At 38.8% G+C, this 15507-nt stretch overlaps 2 protein-coding genes across 2 annotated transcripts; one reads left to right on the plus strand and one right to left on the minus strand.

The window, feature by feature from the left end:
- Positions 1 to 983: 983 nt before the first annotated feature.
- On the minus strand, positions 984 to 9346 carry pes (pescadillo). The gene is made up of 15 exons (XM_062417308.1): positions 9213 to 9346; positions 8961 to 9040; positions 8176 to 8329; positions 6679 to 6788; positions 6304 to 6475; positions 6077 to 6166; positions 5678 to 5794; positions 5304 to 5381; positions 4198 to 4287; positions 3104 to 3234; positions 2850 to 2975; positions 2239 to 2423; positions 1925 to 2067; positions 1669 to 1836; positions 984 to 1401 (listed from the first exon to the last, which is right to left on the minus strand). Exons 1-15 carry the CDS (start codon positions 9234 to 9236, stop codon positions 1327 to 1329), a joined length of 1743 nt encoding a protein of 580 aa, XP_062273292.1. The 5' UTR covers positions 9237 to 9346; the 3' UTR covers positions 984 to 1326.
- A 1014-nt stretch (positions 9347 to 10360) lies between these two features.
- On the plus strand, positions 10361 to 14988 carry p2rx2 (purinergic receptor P2X, ligand-gated ion channel, 2). The gene is made up of 12 exons (XM_062418032.1): positions 10361 to 10527; positions 11135 to 11270; positions 11381 to 11452; positions 11551 to 11626; positions 11718 to 11814; positions 12557 to 12637; positions 12844 to 12997; positions 13135 to 13265; positions 13388 to 13478; positions 13558 to 13623; positions 13732 to 13809; positions 14890 to 14988. The coding sequence occupies exons 1-12, from the start codon at positions 10361 to 10363 to the stop codon at positions 14986 to 14988; spliced, it is 1248 nt and encodes a 415-aa protein (XP_062274016.1).
- Positions 14989 to 15507: the final 519 nt, after the last annotated feature.

A 15507-nucleotide genomic window follows, 5' to 3' on the forward strand; every position in this document is an offset into this window, starting at 1 on the left:
AATGCAGTTCTGGACCACAGATTAAACAGTTATCTAAACAAACTGAGCAACCTACGCAGCCCACACTGTAGATCATGTGCATAAAAAAATACTGTTTCATTTACAAAGGATTCATATTTTTCCCTTTCTGAGCAAATGCATTAATAACTCTGAACATCTTTCACTCTGGTGTGTATAATATATTGATAGACCATAAACACTGAATCTTTAGCTTGTGAAACCACCATTATCAATACAACCTCTTGTGCAAGACAGCAGACGTTTCAATAGAGAATAAAATGAACATTCAACTGTGAGTGACGAGTCTATTGGCTCTGCGTGCCAGGATGTAGCAATATGTGGTCATAACGCCTAACCCAGTACAGTACTGTGCGCGAGGTCTATTCTGCCCCAGCACTATGGCCGGTCCTCGGGAGGCACACTGGATCTGGGCTGCTCATCCCACACTCGTCATGCTCAGGCACGACACTGCTGCTTTTGTTGAGCAGGGCGTGCCTTTGCCTGCAGGCACCCAGAGTGCCAGGCTGAGACCCGGACTGGATGGGCAAGCATGGAATGCAGATCAGGGTGAGAGGGGAGGGGGCAGGGAGTGTCACAAACTGAATGAAGAGATTGAGGAGTGCGGGGCATGACTAGCCTGGCCTTTGGCCCACCAGGATCACATCAGTGTCTCAGAGGGTAGAGGGGCTTATGCTCCTTCGTCATCAGCGCCTACTGCCCATGTGTGGACCAATCGGTCAAGACGTCCCACCAACGGCAGCATAGTGGCCTCAGCCTCTGCAAAGATGTGAACTCTTGGTCTAAAGGGACATGTTTCCATCTTTCTGATTCATACACAGCTGGGTGCAGAGACACAGGGGCAGTTTGTCTGCTATTATGAGACTGACAATTTACTTGTTACATAGATAATCCACACATATGCTGATTGGTGTTGCAGTGTGAAGATATGTGGCATGACTGTTCCAATAACACAAACAACAAGATTAATAAATTGTGTTTTTACTTTAAAATACAGACCTTAAAGTACAGATCTTAAAATAAAGTGAAAGAAGTATCTTGTGTATTGTAGAATAGTAGAGAAGAGTTCATACAAAATGAAAGCCAACAGTCACTTTTACAATAATAATTACACAATTAGCACTATGCCACATCCAATATATCAGCTTGAAATTATGCAGAGGTTAATGCACCCACATAACTGCATGTAACTCGCTCACAAAGCTCTGAAATGCACTTACAGGTTTCATGACATGTAAACCTGTAATGCACTCGACCTCATAAAGTTAAATACATAAAGTCAGTCTGAACAATAAATCATCAGATGAATCATTTTCTGGCCTTTTTCTTCTTTGCTTTTTCAGCATCATCAAAGGCTTTCCTCTTGGCAGCAAGCTTGTTAGCCTATGAGAGAAGAACAAATGCAAGTTAATGAACAGATGTCGACACCACTCACAGATGTCTGAACTCAGAGGGTCATCGATGGGTTTGCATGTTCTCTCAGCAGCAGCTATGAAATACTGTTAAACATTCTCAGCCCAAGATAAGATGCCACATACTGACAAAGGATACAATGTTAGAAATGTAAGAATGCTATTTGCACGCGTGACTTTCCAAACAGTCTTATCTACACGTAAATCCATATGCAGTAAAAACAAAAATTGAACTAACCTCTCGGACTTTTCTCTTCTTTCCGAACATGATCTTGTCGTAGAGGTACTTCTCCTTTTTCTTCATCATCATGATGGCCAGACGCTTCTCCTCTGCTTTCTCCTCCTGCTCCAAGCGTTCCGGGTTTTCCACTTTCATTTTTCCAGGCGTCACTTTCACTGGCAAAGACTAAAATGGAAGAGAAACAAGTCAAAAAATTGGTTGTAAAAACAAAAAAGGGACAGATGGTAATTCAATCGAGTCAGAAGTCACTTACTTTGCCCTGAGATCTTTGCTCTTCCATCTTCTTCAGATTTTTCTCCTCTGCCTCTTCCTCATCATCTTCTTCATCATCATTGTCATCTTCCTCCTCCTCTTCATCGTCATCTTCACCCTCCTCCTCTTCCTCCTCTTCCTGAGCTATGATGGAAGAAAAATATATATAAATGGTTTTCATGGTCTTTAAATATGCATTTGTTATAAAAGGTTAGTTCTCAACAATTTCAATTTTAAGCAAAAATGTCAGAACACAAAGTAATTGATTACACATGTATCAAATATTGTTAAAAGAAAATGAATATGAGTTCATACCAGGATTTTCTCCCCGTTGTAAGGCCATGATCTTCAGTTTCTCTGGGGGCACGTAGTCTCCATCCTTCTCCTCCACAAAAGGAGAGAGGTGGGGGGGCAGAGTCACTCCGAGGAAGTAGTCCTCCACGGGTAAGACTAATTTGGCATTGACACAATCATATAGCCACTGGGGCTGGATGTAGTACCTGAAACAAATAATATCACAGTAAACACTATGAAAATAACCTCTTAATTATGCATGTTGTTTATTTCCCTGTTGTTTATTACAGAGTGATGAGCACACGTATGACTCTTCTCAAGTATTATATGAGGGTTTTGGCAGACATGGTGGAAGTAATGTGACTCTTATGTGGGAATGCAGAGAGCATGATGAAGGAAGAGGGCAGGGACTGTCAAACACAATGAAGAACAGAATTGCTTTGAGGCAAGAGAGCGGAAAGAGGACGCTGAAAGGAGGCATTGTACAGGAAATGATAATGAACAAGTAGAGAGGGGCACAAATCAATCAGCAGATACTTGTTGTCAGTGATAAGTTCGAGACATTTGGGTGAAAACGGAAAATATTTAGAATGACAAAAGTAAAAAAAGTATGGATTTGACATTTATTTTACCTGTTGATATACTGTTTGTCTATGTTGGGTCTGTCAACAATGTGATGTGTGATGGTCTCATCTGTCACATCGTATGTGCTCCCCATGCAAACAGACTTGTCCCAGGACACCTCACCACCAAAACACCTGAAATTGAGCAGCAATATACAAAAAAATACACAAAAAGGGAAATGTATCAGTTTGAGGTTTGTTTGTATGGCATCATTATTTATAAAACACCATGCGTTTCTAAAAAAGCAGCAGCCCTCACTCACCTGATGACAAAAGCCAGTGACTCTCTGGGCACTTCTCTGTTGAGGAAGAACTTGAGCCCCTCAAAAAGCTTTTTCTGGGCTTCCTGCTCTATCTGTTCTTTCTCTCTGGCCTCCATCTTTTCCATGTCCTCCTGAAGAGAAGCATTAAAGGAAAACATTTGGTTATGTAGATAGGTAGTTTATACCTAAATATACTGTGAGGGCTGGGTCATAACCTGACCTGACATTTTAAACTAAATTCAGATTCAGCATTAAAGGCTCTCATCAACAATGGTGAGTTTTATCAATCATTTCCACAAAAAAAAAAAAAGATTAGGGTACCAGACACTGAATTTAAGTAGAGCGAATAGTGCAAGTAAATTTGTTGTGACGATAATAGTGACGAAACCCTGATTCCCGATAAGCAAATAATTCAAAACAAAACAAAACAAGTGTTTGCTGTATATGTATAGTCAGGTCCCCAAGGAATTTGTTTTATTTGTATGGCCCAAACTCTCGCACAATACCCCAGACCAATGTGTCTAAAAACCCAGAGGGGAAACAAAAGGTGGGCATGCACACATTTCTTTTGTTGCCAAAGATGCAAATACTGGCAGTAAATCTATGTAATATTGTAAACACTATTACTATGATATTCTTTTAGTAGACCTAGAAAAACATGGCAGATATTTTAATGAATGCAGCACAATAATAACAGCAACACAAAAAATAAGTTTAGCACTGCAAACTTTGCTCTGATATTTCATGAGGTTGTAAGCGGAGCAGAGACTCAATGCCGATTACCTCCTGAAAAGTATCTGTGATGATCAAGCTCAAAAGTTGACAACCTCAAACCAGTTTGGCAAAACAAAGCTTCTCAGTGTGAGAAACACCTCACCCTTAGCAACCACACATTGAGCAGTAATCTCAGTCTCACATCTCTAAAAGCTTCCCTGATAAAGATATGCGACCTCTCATCTCTGCCCTCAGAGACCAATTAGCTTGTTTTCCGACATTTCTCAGACACACAACAGCGATATAATTTTCTCAATTCTCTGTATGTAAGATGCACAGGTAAGATTCAGTGAGTCATGTGTGTGAGCTGGTCTTCTTACCCCTTCAACAGGAAACTGGTCCAGTTCAGCCTCCTCCTCCTCTGTAGCAGACACCACTCGGGCAAGACTGGCACTCAGGGCTGACAGTTTCTGCACAGCCAAAAACAGCAGTATTACAACTCCCCTATGTTTATCATCAACATGCACGCATAAACACAAAGTTTGTATCAGTCATATGATAATGTACAAAAGAATTTGCGGGTTAGGGTTATCCTGCCTACCAACCAACATAAGTGGATGAAAATGCAGAGAGACAAAGACAGGTATAAGCAACATGAAAAATCCTATCCCATTCAATGAGCCCACTGCATTAACATGGGTGGGTGTTGATGCAGAGGGCTCCCACTAAAATGAAGGGGTAGAAACTCACTAAAAGTATTCTTCATTCAACTATATTTCTCTAGCCTTTATTCATCTTGTAATATATATTTCCTTCTTATAGGCTAACATACAAAACATTACTGTACTTACTTCTATGAAAAAATATTATTCTTACTCAGGTAATGCTTTTGTGCAGTAAACAGTACTACTCTCATAATAAACTGTGGAATGACATAACAGTCTCATATTTTAGTGTTTAGTGTTTCTCCTGCCAGCTGACAGCGAAGAGTCGATCACACTGGACAGTAGAGGAAGAGACAGAGAATCTGGTACGCATCTGTTTAAACCATTTTTATCACCCCCTCTTTGTTTCCTCACAGTTACAGTACCAGTCAAAGTGTCTTAACCTTTGACTGATACAGTATTTATTTAGGTCATTAAAAATATGTAAAAGTTTACAACCTGTCTTGCTGTCGGTCTGTGTATAATGATGGAAAAAAGGCAGTATTTCAACAGACAAAATACATTTTGGGGTGCAGTGCTAGTAAGATTAATTTCTAATCAAACTTTTATATTGACTGAATTTATTATAATTGATTTCATTTTCTTATCAGCAACATGGTTAAGGCCTGTAATGGTTATGTTATGTCAGAGCTCTTCACATAACTCTGTTAGTCAGCCCAGACTTCATCGAGGAGGAGGTTTAGTTGCTGTCTAGATGACAGTAGAGGTAAGTGAGCGAATTATTTAATGGATCATTCAACATAGCCCATAAAGAATCTCACCTCTAAGTAGCTCTCTGAATTCATGGCGTAGTCATCCTCATCCTCGCCCTTCAGCTCCAATTCAGCTTTACTGTCCAGCTGCAAAAGAAAGACGGCATTAACACAGCACAGAGCCACCAGCCATAAATAACTACTGTAATCACAGAGAACTATTGTGGTGTGCAGAGTTCGAAATAAAAGAGTTGCATGTTTCTGAAATGTGTCACAGTAACTGATCCACTTTAAGTATCATAACTACAACACTGTTATAATTATTGTAATATAACATTTGTTACACACTGTTAATTCACTTTCAGATAAATAAGGAGTTAAATATGATATGTATATATAGAGCAAAATCCTTGTATGGTTTGCAGAGCCGGAGTTCAAGATACCTTTGGTGGGTAAAGCAGATTGAGGGAGTGGTACAGTCGGAAGTTGACAAACCCCATGAGCGTGGTGTACAACTCTGTGAAAGTTGCCATTACTCTGTAGTCAACATCTGTGGGGTGCTGAAAGGGAAAAAAACAGATTTGAACTAAGTGGAAAAATGTATAAACATGAGTGCAAACATTTATAGAAATGTATAATCAGTGGACTCATTTTAAAACACCATTTACACTGATGCTCAACCGGCCAGCACAGAGTTTTTTCTGTATTTGACATCAACAATGTCTCTTGACTTTATGATGTGGTACTGTGGTCTCATCCCTTAGTGTAAACCCATAATGACAAACTGACTGCTAACTATTGGCATAATCACTATGAGCGGCATTTCATCATTCTGAACTTACATCATGGGAGAACTGATATGGCACCAGCCATGTAATGAGCTGCCCCATCACCTCAGCTTGATAATATATTCCCTTGATGGAGATGAAAACCTGCAAGGAACAGACAAGTGTTTAATGTGTGGCAGAACAGAGGTCAATGAACTCAAGTCGTATCAAGACTTTGTATTCATGCTGTGTGTCAAACAAAAAAAGCAGCCTGATGGTTGCAGTTCAGTGTAGACTGGCACCTTTTTGAGAGCACGAGATGTGATCACATAGTTCATCCATTCCACAGTGAGGCGTCTGCACAGCTGGATTGTTTGCACATGACATTTTCCTGTTCGGGCGAAGGTGGAGAAGAGGAAGCCCATGCAGAGTGCATCTTCAATATCACGGAGAGCATCGATGAAGGTGGGGTACCTGTCACACAAAAGAGCGCCAGTGAAACAAAGTGTTAAGTAGTAGTTTTGTTTCCAACTTATGAAATGCTATATTATTTTATACAGAATAAATCCCACTATTGGCGTTTCTACTGATATCCTGTAACTTGACTCTACAGAGTCACTACCACACTTAAGCTCAACTACGCCCTCCTATGGTCACTGCTGAACATAACATCTTACCTTTCTTTGATAATGTGGTCCAATTTATAGGTTGGCTTGTTATCCTTCAGTCTCTCCACTGAACCCCATTCTGTTTTTCCATATGCCTTCTTAAGTTTGCGTACAAACACCTTTAAATAAAGCACAGTGACACAGTGATCGCACTTATACCATTACAGGCAATAAATAAATGGATGAGCGATAATTTCTTAAAGTTAAACGTGGACAAAACTGAGATCCTTCTCGTCAGCCCCAAAGCAAAAAGAGAAACGCTGTTAAATAATCTGGGGAAATTAACTCCATGGATTAAATCTGAGCTCACACATCTTGGTGTTATTTAAGATTCAGATCTAAGCTTCAAGTTCCACATTAACAAGGCTATAAACATAGCTAAAGTATAACCACTTATAAATCAAAAAGATGCAGAAAAACTGATTCATGCCTTCATTTCAAGCTGACTCAATTACTGTAATGCACTTTTTAATGGCCTCCCAAAAAACACTGAGACTTCAGCTCATGATAAACATTGTAGCTTGGTCATTATCGAGAAACAAGAGGAGAAAGCACATTAGCCCAGTTTTAGCTGCTCTGCACTGGCTTCCTGTAACATTTAGAATTGACTTTAAGGTCCTCCTCCATATATACAAAACCCTTAATAGGCTATGACCAAGCCACATGGCTAACCCATGTATAATATTTGCCATCAAGAACACTGCAATTATCTGCTGCTGGTTTATTGAAGGTTTTCAGCAACAGCCAAAAGAAAATCAGGGATGCAGCCTTTGTCAATTATGCCCCAAAGTTATGGAACATATTTTCTTTAGATATCAGAGGACCCAGCTCGCTGAATGATTTTAAGAGCAAGCTAAAAACGTATCCCTCCACTTTATCTTTTAACTATCTAACTATCGTCATCTTCTCACTGATGCACTACTGAATTCCTTTTAATATTTAAATCTTCTTTAAATGTTTAATTTTACATATTCTATTTATTAGCTACTTTTCCTATGTAAATATTTTTACTATTTTCAATTATTACTATTTTTATTTTCCATCAAACATTTGTGTTTTTTTTTTTTTACATTGCTATGTTTTGTCTAGGCCCTTTTAATGTGAAGCACTTGGTGTATGTAATTTATTTTTGTTTTAAAGCACCTTGAGCTGCATTTCTTGTATGAAAAGTGCTATACAAATTAGTTAATAAGTTATTAATATTATTTAAGAAAATTGTACCATAGTATCAATGAAGAATTGTTTAAAGAAAAAGGAACAATTTACATTTACAAAAGACAAAAACAGATGCTTTTTAACAAAAGAAAAGCCCTCATCTGGCAGACCGATTTTCTCTTGAGCTGACTGCATTCTTTGCAAAAAAGAGAGCCGTTTATCAAAAACAGAAAACCAAATACAATTTCTGAGAGATCCTTTCCTGAAAGAACCAAGACTTGATCTTGCTTCAAAAAACATTTTTCTGGTAGTGTTGATATTTATAAAATAGACTAAATATTGCATAAGTACCTTGTACTCTCTGAATTTGCCAACTATCGGCTCATGCAGCAGAAAGCGGATGTCTTTGAGCAGGTAGAAGGTCCTCGGGGCGGTGGAGCCCTTGTTCACTTTCTTCTTGTGCTTGGGCTCATGAGGGTAGATGCCTTTAAGGATGCATAGTCGCCTGAGAAACCAAAAAATAATTTATTAGTGACATGGCTGCTGTGTGGCTGTGTCTTGCCAGAGGATTGTCCTGATATTAAAGTAACTCTCAACAATCATATGTGATTAAGATCAGGTGTTGTGATGACTAAAACAGTAATGGGTACAGTCCCTATTATCACAACCACTCTTCTACTATTTATGCAAAGGTAGCAATCCCTTTCGTGACTAAAATATGAGCTAAATCAGTATTATTCAGATCTGACAAGTCTAAGTGTCGTGGGTTTTTGGTCTGGAACTAGTCTAATGTGGTCTGGATGGAGAAATATCAGGGAAATGTCTTTCTTCCCCGGTTTTCACAAATAAAATAAAGATTTCACAAATCTCAAAGTGAATTTAAACAGCATCAATGCTTTTGCTACACTTTTTCATAAGTGTAAGTGGTGAAAAACCGAGGATCAGCCGCTAAATATCAATATTTATGCTTCCTTTATCTACCCCGCTGAAGCCAACTTAACTTCAGCGTCGTGAAAAATTACTGATATATAGTTGCCCGTTTCATATAAATAGTGGATCACACATTGGGAGACGCATGTCAGCTGATAATGCCTGCTAAATACGCAGCTATTATTTCGTTAGGCACTTCATGTTACCTGAAGTCTGGGAGGCTCAGCTGCAGCTTCTTGCGAGCCTTGTTTCTGGTGATGTAGTTGGTGGCAGAGCCCCTCTCATACTGGAAAACAAGAGTCAGACGCTCACATTAAACTCCTGCACAACATATCACCTCACTTTGTGTCCAGGTTGTCGAAAGAGTTTAAAGGCTTTAAACTCGCTAGTCTTCTCCAACACGTTGGGACAAACAAAGCTCCAGGAGGCTAAAATTAAACAGCTACGTCGACTCTCACCTTTTTCTTTTGAAGACCTCCCATTTAGACACAGCTTGCGACTCTTCACACACGTTTTAGGAATGTAATTACTCAGAAATTAACAAAAGTTATCAGATGTACACAGCACGAGCCACCATCACCCGTAGCCGATACACGTGTTGTTTGACGTGCGAGCGTGAGTGGTAGGACCCGAAGCCAAAGGTGGGCAGTGTGTCTGCCTGTATAAAAAAGAAGACATAATAAACAAACACTGGTCCCCTTTGACAAACAGTTTTTTCTATATCCGTGTTTACAATAACTGATTAAATGTAACTTATAAAATAAGTAAACCTAGTAGGATGCCCTGCTAGGTTTAGTCCGCCAGTACCACCACAGTACAAACAAGACATGTAACAATAATTAAATATACTCAGATAAAACTGAGCCAAAAGAGTGAGAGATTCCTGTGCAGAACTGTAATAAGTGTATTCTTTAAAATACAACGCCTACTATTAGAACTACCACTACTTCTACTACTAGCCTAATGGTACTATTTCTACTCCTACTACCACTACTACTACTACTACTACTACTAGCCTACTACTACTGCTGCTACTACTACTACTACTACTATTAATACTACTACTACTACTACTACTACTAATACTACTAGCCTACTACTACTGCTACTACTACTACTACTACTTCTACTACTACTACTACTACTACCCTACTACTGCTACTACTACTTCTGCTGCTACTACTACTACTACTACTACTACTAATAATAATAATAATAATAATAACAACCGTAATAATAATGATGATGAAAAAGATGATGATGATGATGAAGAAGAAGATGATGATGTCAAATTAGGAAAAATAGGAATAAAAGGTAATGTGATCCAAAAACAAATCAAAAACTGATGGATACAAAGACCTTTCAAAATAAATGCATCAGATTTTATGTCTGATCCAGAAACACATCATAAAGCTGCATAATCATCAGAATTAACTATCACCACATTTCAACCACGCCTCCCTCTCTTCTCGCTGACTCTGACTGGAGACAGAGATGCTTGAGGGAGATGCAGACTGGAGAGTGAGAGAGAAAGAAACAGAAAGCTGGATACAGAGAGATAAAAACACTAACAAATTAGACAAAAAAAGACAGGACATCTCAGAATATGTGTGGAGCATTTCATCAGTTCGCCATGGGATTACGTGAGTTTATAAAGGACTATTTTCTTGGTTTCTGGGACTATGAGACCCCAAAGGTGATGGTGGTTAAAAACAGAACCCTTGGAGTCATATACAGGGCTGTTCAGTTTCTTGTCATCACCTATTTCATCTGGTAAGCTTCATGTTTGTGTATTTGCATGTCTATTGTATGCACTATGAAGGCTGTAGTAACATAAAACTGAAATGTTGTTGATTTTTTTTTTTTTGCATAATTTGTTATCAGATGTGTTTTTTTTATTGCTTCTTTTAGGGATTCCATATTACACATATAAAGATATGATTTGTCAACAATATGCTTTTGTGTGTCAAAAATGTATGTAAGAAAAAAGAAATGTGGAATGACTTTAAATTCTCAAACCGATGAAATAGCAATTCACTTGAGAGGAAATGCTTCCCATTTGCAATTATCTCTGGGGAACAAATAAAGTGCATAATTGATAGAAACATAATTGTTTTGGATGAGTCTGTCCATTATCACAAATTTACCCATTTGATCTAAGAATAGTAGTTTTAATTCATGCTGCGAAGATCTTATTGATCATTGGATTGTGTCAGATCTTAAATTACGTTTTATAAATTACTCATGTCTTTTCGTTTTATGACTCAAGTGCGCCATGTTTTCCGGCCTTCAACAAAGAGGTAACCTGATACCTCCAATAAAGAATTGACGTCATGACAGAAAATGTAATATTCCTTCTGTCTGCTCTATCATCCTGAAGGTATGTCTTCATAAGCCAGAAAGCATACCAAGAAAGTGAAACCCGCCCAGAGAGCTCTGTTTACACTGTCATGAAAGGCTCAGCGGTCCATGGAGATCAAATCTTGGACACTGTGGAGTACGCTCGACCCTCAGAGGCGAGTTTAAAACAAATGCTAAATCATGAAACTATCTCACCACTAATACTGTGACAGCGGTATTATCTTTACACCAGACTAATCGTCTTTTTGTGGCATTTCCCTCACAGGGTGGTGATGTCCTTAGTACAATATTGAGACGAGAAGTCACGTATGACCAAATGCAAGGAACCTGTGCTGAGGTGAGTGGTCAACAAAAGCTTTCTTGAGTATGCAGGAAAAGTGCAATTAAAGCATGTTAAGTACACAGACATTGAGCATCTGTCTCATTTTACTTCAGTATTTCCATGTTGCCAATGCCAACTGTACGACAGATTCTGACTGCATCCAGGGAGAGGTTGACTTTGATGGACATGGTACTGTTTTTACTTCTCATAAAATATGTCCTCATTCTTGGTTGGTCAGTATTTGTCACAGTTTTTCTCAGTTTAAAACCCTTTCTCACAGGCAGGAGGACCGGCAGATGTGTTCAGTACTACAACCACACCTTTAAAACCTGTGAGATCCAAACCTGGTGTCCCATTGATGAGTATGCTGTAGAACGGTAAGGAAGATGATTCAGGTGTTCCCCAACAAGCTGGTCTTAATCACTCAGTAACCCAAAGATGGTCTCAATGGGCCTCATAGGTCAACAGCACCAGACCAAACTTGGGAACACAAGAAAAAAAAATCCAAACCACCTTAATTTATCACATAAAGAAAGAGGTAGAAACCAAGGAGGAGGCAATTAAAAGACTCCTTGATAGGAAGCCATTATAGAAAAACAAACTGTATATGGCATTTGATTATAACTATAGTAATTCAATATCTTTACACTATTCTTACTCCAAGAAAGGCATGGCCTGGACAAAGCTTTGTTGGGTTTCTTCTTCCCTCATTATGTGTGAAGGTCCACAGCAATGCAGTGAGTTTAACACACTTCCAATAAAGGTAGAAGACAGCAGCAAAACAAAAAAACAAAACAAAAATACCAAAAATAAGAACATTAATTAACAAGTTGAAAAATGGTTGTCTAGCCACACACACTCAGATAGGACATTGGCTAGTCATGAGCCTGAGAAAATAAAGTTAAGTTTTAAGTTGAACAGAGGGATCTGGTTGGACTGTGGTCAGTGAGCAGGTCAGTAACACATGGTGAGCCAAACCATTAAGTGCTTAATAGAGTTCAGAAGGTCTTAAGGTTGATTCTGTGCTGTACTGACGAGATTTAACAACTGATGTTCGTAAGGGATGGCTTTTAAGAGTACTCCTGGGAATAATGATTGATTTTCTTCTGTCTTCAACAGCGAACCACCGCTAGTGGAGGCCATCAATTTCACAGTCTTCATCAGGAACTCTATCCACTTCCCCAAATTTAAAGTGCTGAGGTAGAGTACCTCCACACACACACACACACACACACACACACACACACACACACACACACACACACACACACACACACACACTCACACACTAAAACCATGGAGAGAGTATAGGGTGTCAGCAATAAACTGAAACTACATGTTAATACAGTGGCCTTCTTAGCTCCTCTCCTCTTCAAACATTCAGAACAACTCTTTATCTTCGGCAGGGGAAATATCAAGGATGCCTCAAACAAGCGCAACATGCAGAAATACCTCACCAGGTGTCATTATGATGAAGAGAAAGAGCCGTACTGTCCAAACTTCCGTCTGGGCTACATCGCAGAACGAGCCAGGGAGAATTTCAGTGAGCTCTGCAGGACTGTTAGTATGAGTTTTGATTCAGGAGAAGGATAGTCTTAATCATGAAGTCTTAAAAATAACACAGAGAAGTGTTAAAATTAAATACTATTTAACAGTGTAGCATTGTTTAAGATGTAATAATACCTGTGATTCCTCAGGGAGGAGTGATTGGTGTTTTCATCAACTGGAAGTGTAACTTGGACCTGGATCCTTCACACTGTAAACCCACATATTCCTTCCGACGTCTTGATGTCCGAAAGGATCAGGCCAGTTCTGGTTACTATTACAGGTAGTAACCCCCCCCCAAACACCAACCACTGACTTTTATGTTCAACATTTTAGATTGTGGTTTTTAGTTTGACTTGTGGTGAGTTTTTTTGTTTGTTTTGTTTTGTTTATTTAATTTTCCAGGTTTGCCAAATATTACAGCAAGGATGGGATAGAGTCTCGGACACTTATCAAGGCCTATGGCATCCGCCTGGATGTCATAGTTCATGGACAAGTGAGTAGACACTCCATCATCACTACATCACATTTATATTCAGCTTTCATTGCACTATTTGTATGAAATTTCATTGCAGGCAGGTAAATTCAGTCCCATCCCAACCATCATCAGCACAGTGACGGCTATGACTTCAGTTGGGATTGTGAGTTTTAAAGTCATTCCTCTTTTTTCTTGTGACTTTTGAAGTTGCAGCTTCTTCATTGCTCTTTTCACCACTAACTGCTTTTTCTTTTCATCTCACCTTCTTTAGTGTACCATTATTTGTGACTGGATCATGCTGACATTTATTGACAAGAATGAAATCTACAGTGAGAGAAAGTTTGATGAAGTGAGTAAAAACCAACATATATTCAACCACAATGCGTGGGGCATATGTGTTCAGGGTATTTTTGAGATACAGAGCATTAAAGGGTGTCATACCTCACGATGAATATATATCATGACACATTCTCAAAAATCATTTTTAAAAATACGAATAGATAGATTTTAGTACAGATCTATTTGGCATCACTTACAACATGGTACACATGAATTTGAACAGAGTACATATCAGAAACTAACTGATGATTAATGAATAGCTACTAAGGAGTTCCTTAATGACTGAAATGATGACTAATGATGTTTGTGTTAATTACTGATTTGGTGCATCGTATGGATCAGTTTGTCTGAATCTGTCTTTACTTCATGATTACCTTAACGTGATTTACTGTTTTTGTGTTCATTCAAGATGAAGGAAAAACGGACAGGTAGCCACTGAGCTTTAACTGGAAATGAGTTTGTTGATGACAAACCAGATATAAAAGGATTCTCATGAACATATTTTGTTTACTGTATATGTATATTTTTATGTAAGATATTGTGGCATGTCACAGTGGGAAAAGGACAGGTGTAATTAATATAATGAATGATGGCTGAATTCCATTTAGCTACTTCAGATTCAAGGTCCTGATTCATGGTCACGCTGCCATGACTTACTGACACCTGAACGGAGCCACCATTAATGTAGTTAGTAACACCTGTACCAGCTGTGAATACCTATTGATATCCATAATTTGTTGATGCTCCTTACTCACCTATGTAAAGACTGAGTAATTGAAAATGGGACCAGATATGGGGTAACTCAGGAAAACTAGCTCTGATGGGTTCAGTCTAAAAGCTAGACTCATGTTATTGCAACGGTTAAGACATTAATCTCTTTACTTTCTCAGAGGGAAACATTAGTCAGGCTATTGTACTTTATTTGATGGTTAAAATGTAATTCATGTTACATGCACAAGGTATATTGCAGCATCATGGCCCCTTCATATAAATCAGATTGCTTCTGCAGGATTGTTTGCTGAAGGATTACATATTAATAACTCCAAGTTTATACTTGCCATGTCTAAGTGAAGGACATCTTCCTCCACAGGTTATCAAGGAGCCCAAAGTACCCATCTCCACAGAGCTCAGCTATATCAACAGCTACGGATCAAACCATTCAGACTTGTCGGAGGGTGTACCGTTGTGATGCCATCACAGTTGCCTCAGTCCTTGCTGGACTACTGTGTGTGGACTCTCCTCTCCATCAGCTGACTGTGGAAACAACATTAGATCTTCTCAGGAGTCTGCAGCAGCACAGTGACGTGCCGGCCACTATGCTGCTGTTAGTGGGAATTAACTGAAAGAGTACCACAGTGACAGAAGACATATTTCTGAAAGACAGCTGTTTCTGTCAATTGGGTCTCTGCTGCCTGAGCTGTAGTTCATGTATTATCTCCAAACGTCTTGATCTGTACATGAACCCCAATTGTTCAACAATGGAATAAATTCCGTTTCTCTTTCACTTAACACAATTAGAGATGACAATAACTCCACTTGGAGAATGTTTATTTGCTCAGTATGAAAAGACACTAAATCATTTCATAGCAGATAAAAATATACACAGTAAAGAGAAACCCCTTAACAAACATACAAACTACAGTATGTCCATATCTATCACTGTATTAGACATTCAAAACAACAATAAATGTCCTATATCAATCTCTGT

This window comes from Scomber scombrus, chromosome 4, assembly GCF_963691925.1.
Source record: "Scomber scombrus chromosome 4, fScoSco1.1, whole genome shotgun sequence".
NCBI lineage: Eukaryota > Metazoa > Chordata > Actinopteri > Scombriformes > Scombridae > Scomber > Scomber scombrus.

Coding starts and splice junctions, on each gene's coding strand:
- p2rx2 (XM_062418032.1), top strand. CDS start 10,361: ATGTGTGGAGCATTTCATCAGTTCGCCATGGGATTACGTGAGTTTATA. Junction 11,815..12,556: donor GATGAGTATGCTGTAGAACG/GTAAGGAAGATG, acceptor TGTCTTCAACAG/CGAACCACCGCTAGTGGAGG. Junction 13,810..14,889: donor GTGAGAGAAAGTTTGATGAA/GTGAGTAAAAAC, acceptor CTTCCTCCACAG/GTTATCAAGGAGCCCAAAGT.
- pes (XM_062417308.1), bottom strand. CDS start 9,236: ATGGGAGGTCTTCAAAAGAAAAAG. Junction 5,795..6,076: donor CATATCAGTTCTCCCATGAT/GTAAGTTCAGAA, acceptor TTTCCCTTTCAG/CACCCCACAGATGTTGACTA. Junction 2,068..2,238: donor ACAACGGGGAGAAAATCCTG/GTATGAACTCAT, acceptor CTTCCATCATAG/CTCAGGAAGAGGAGGAAGAG.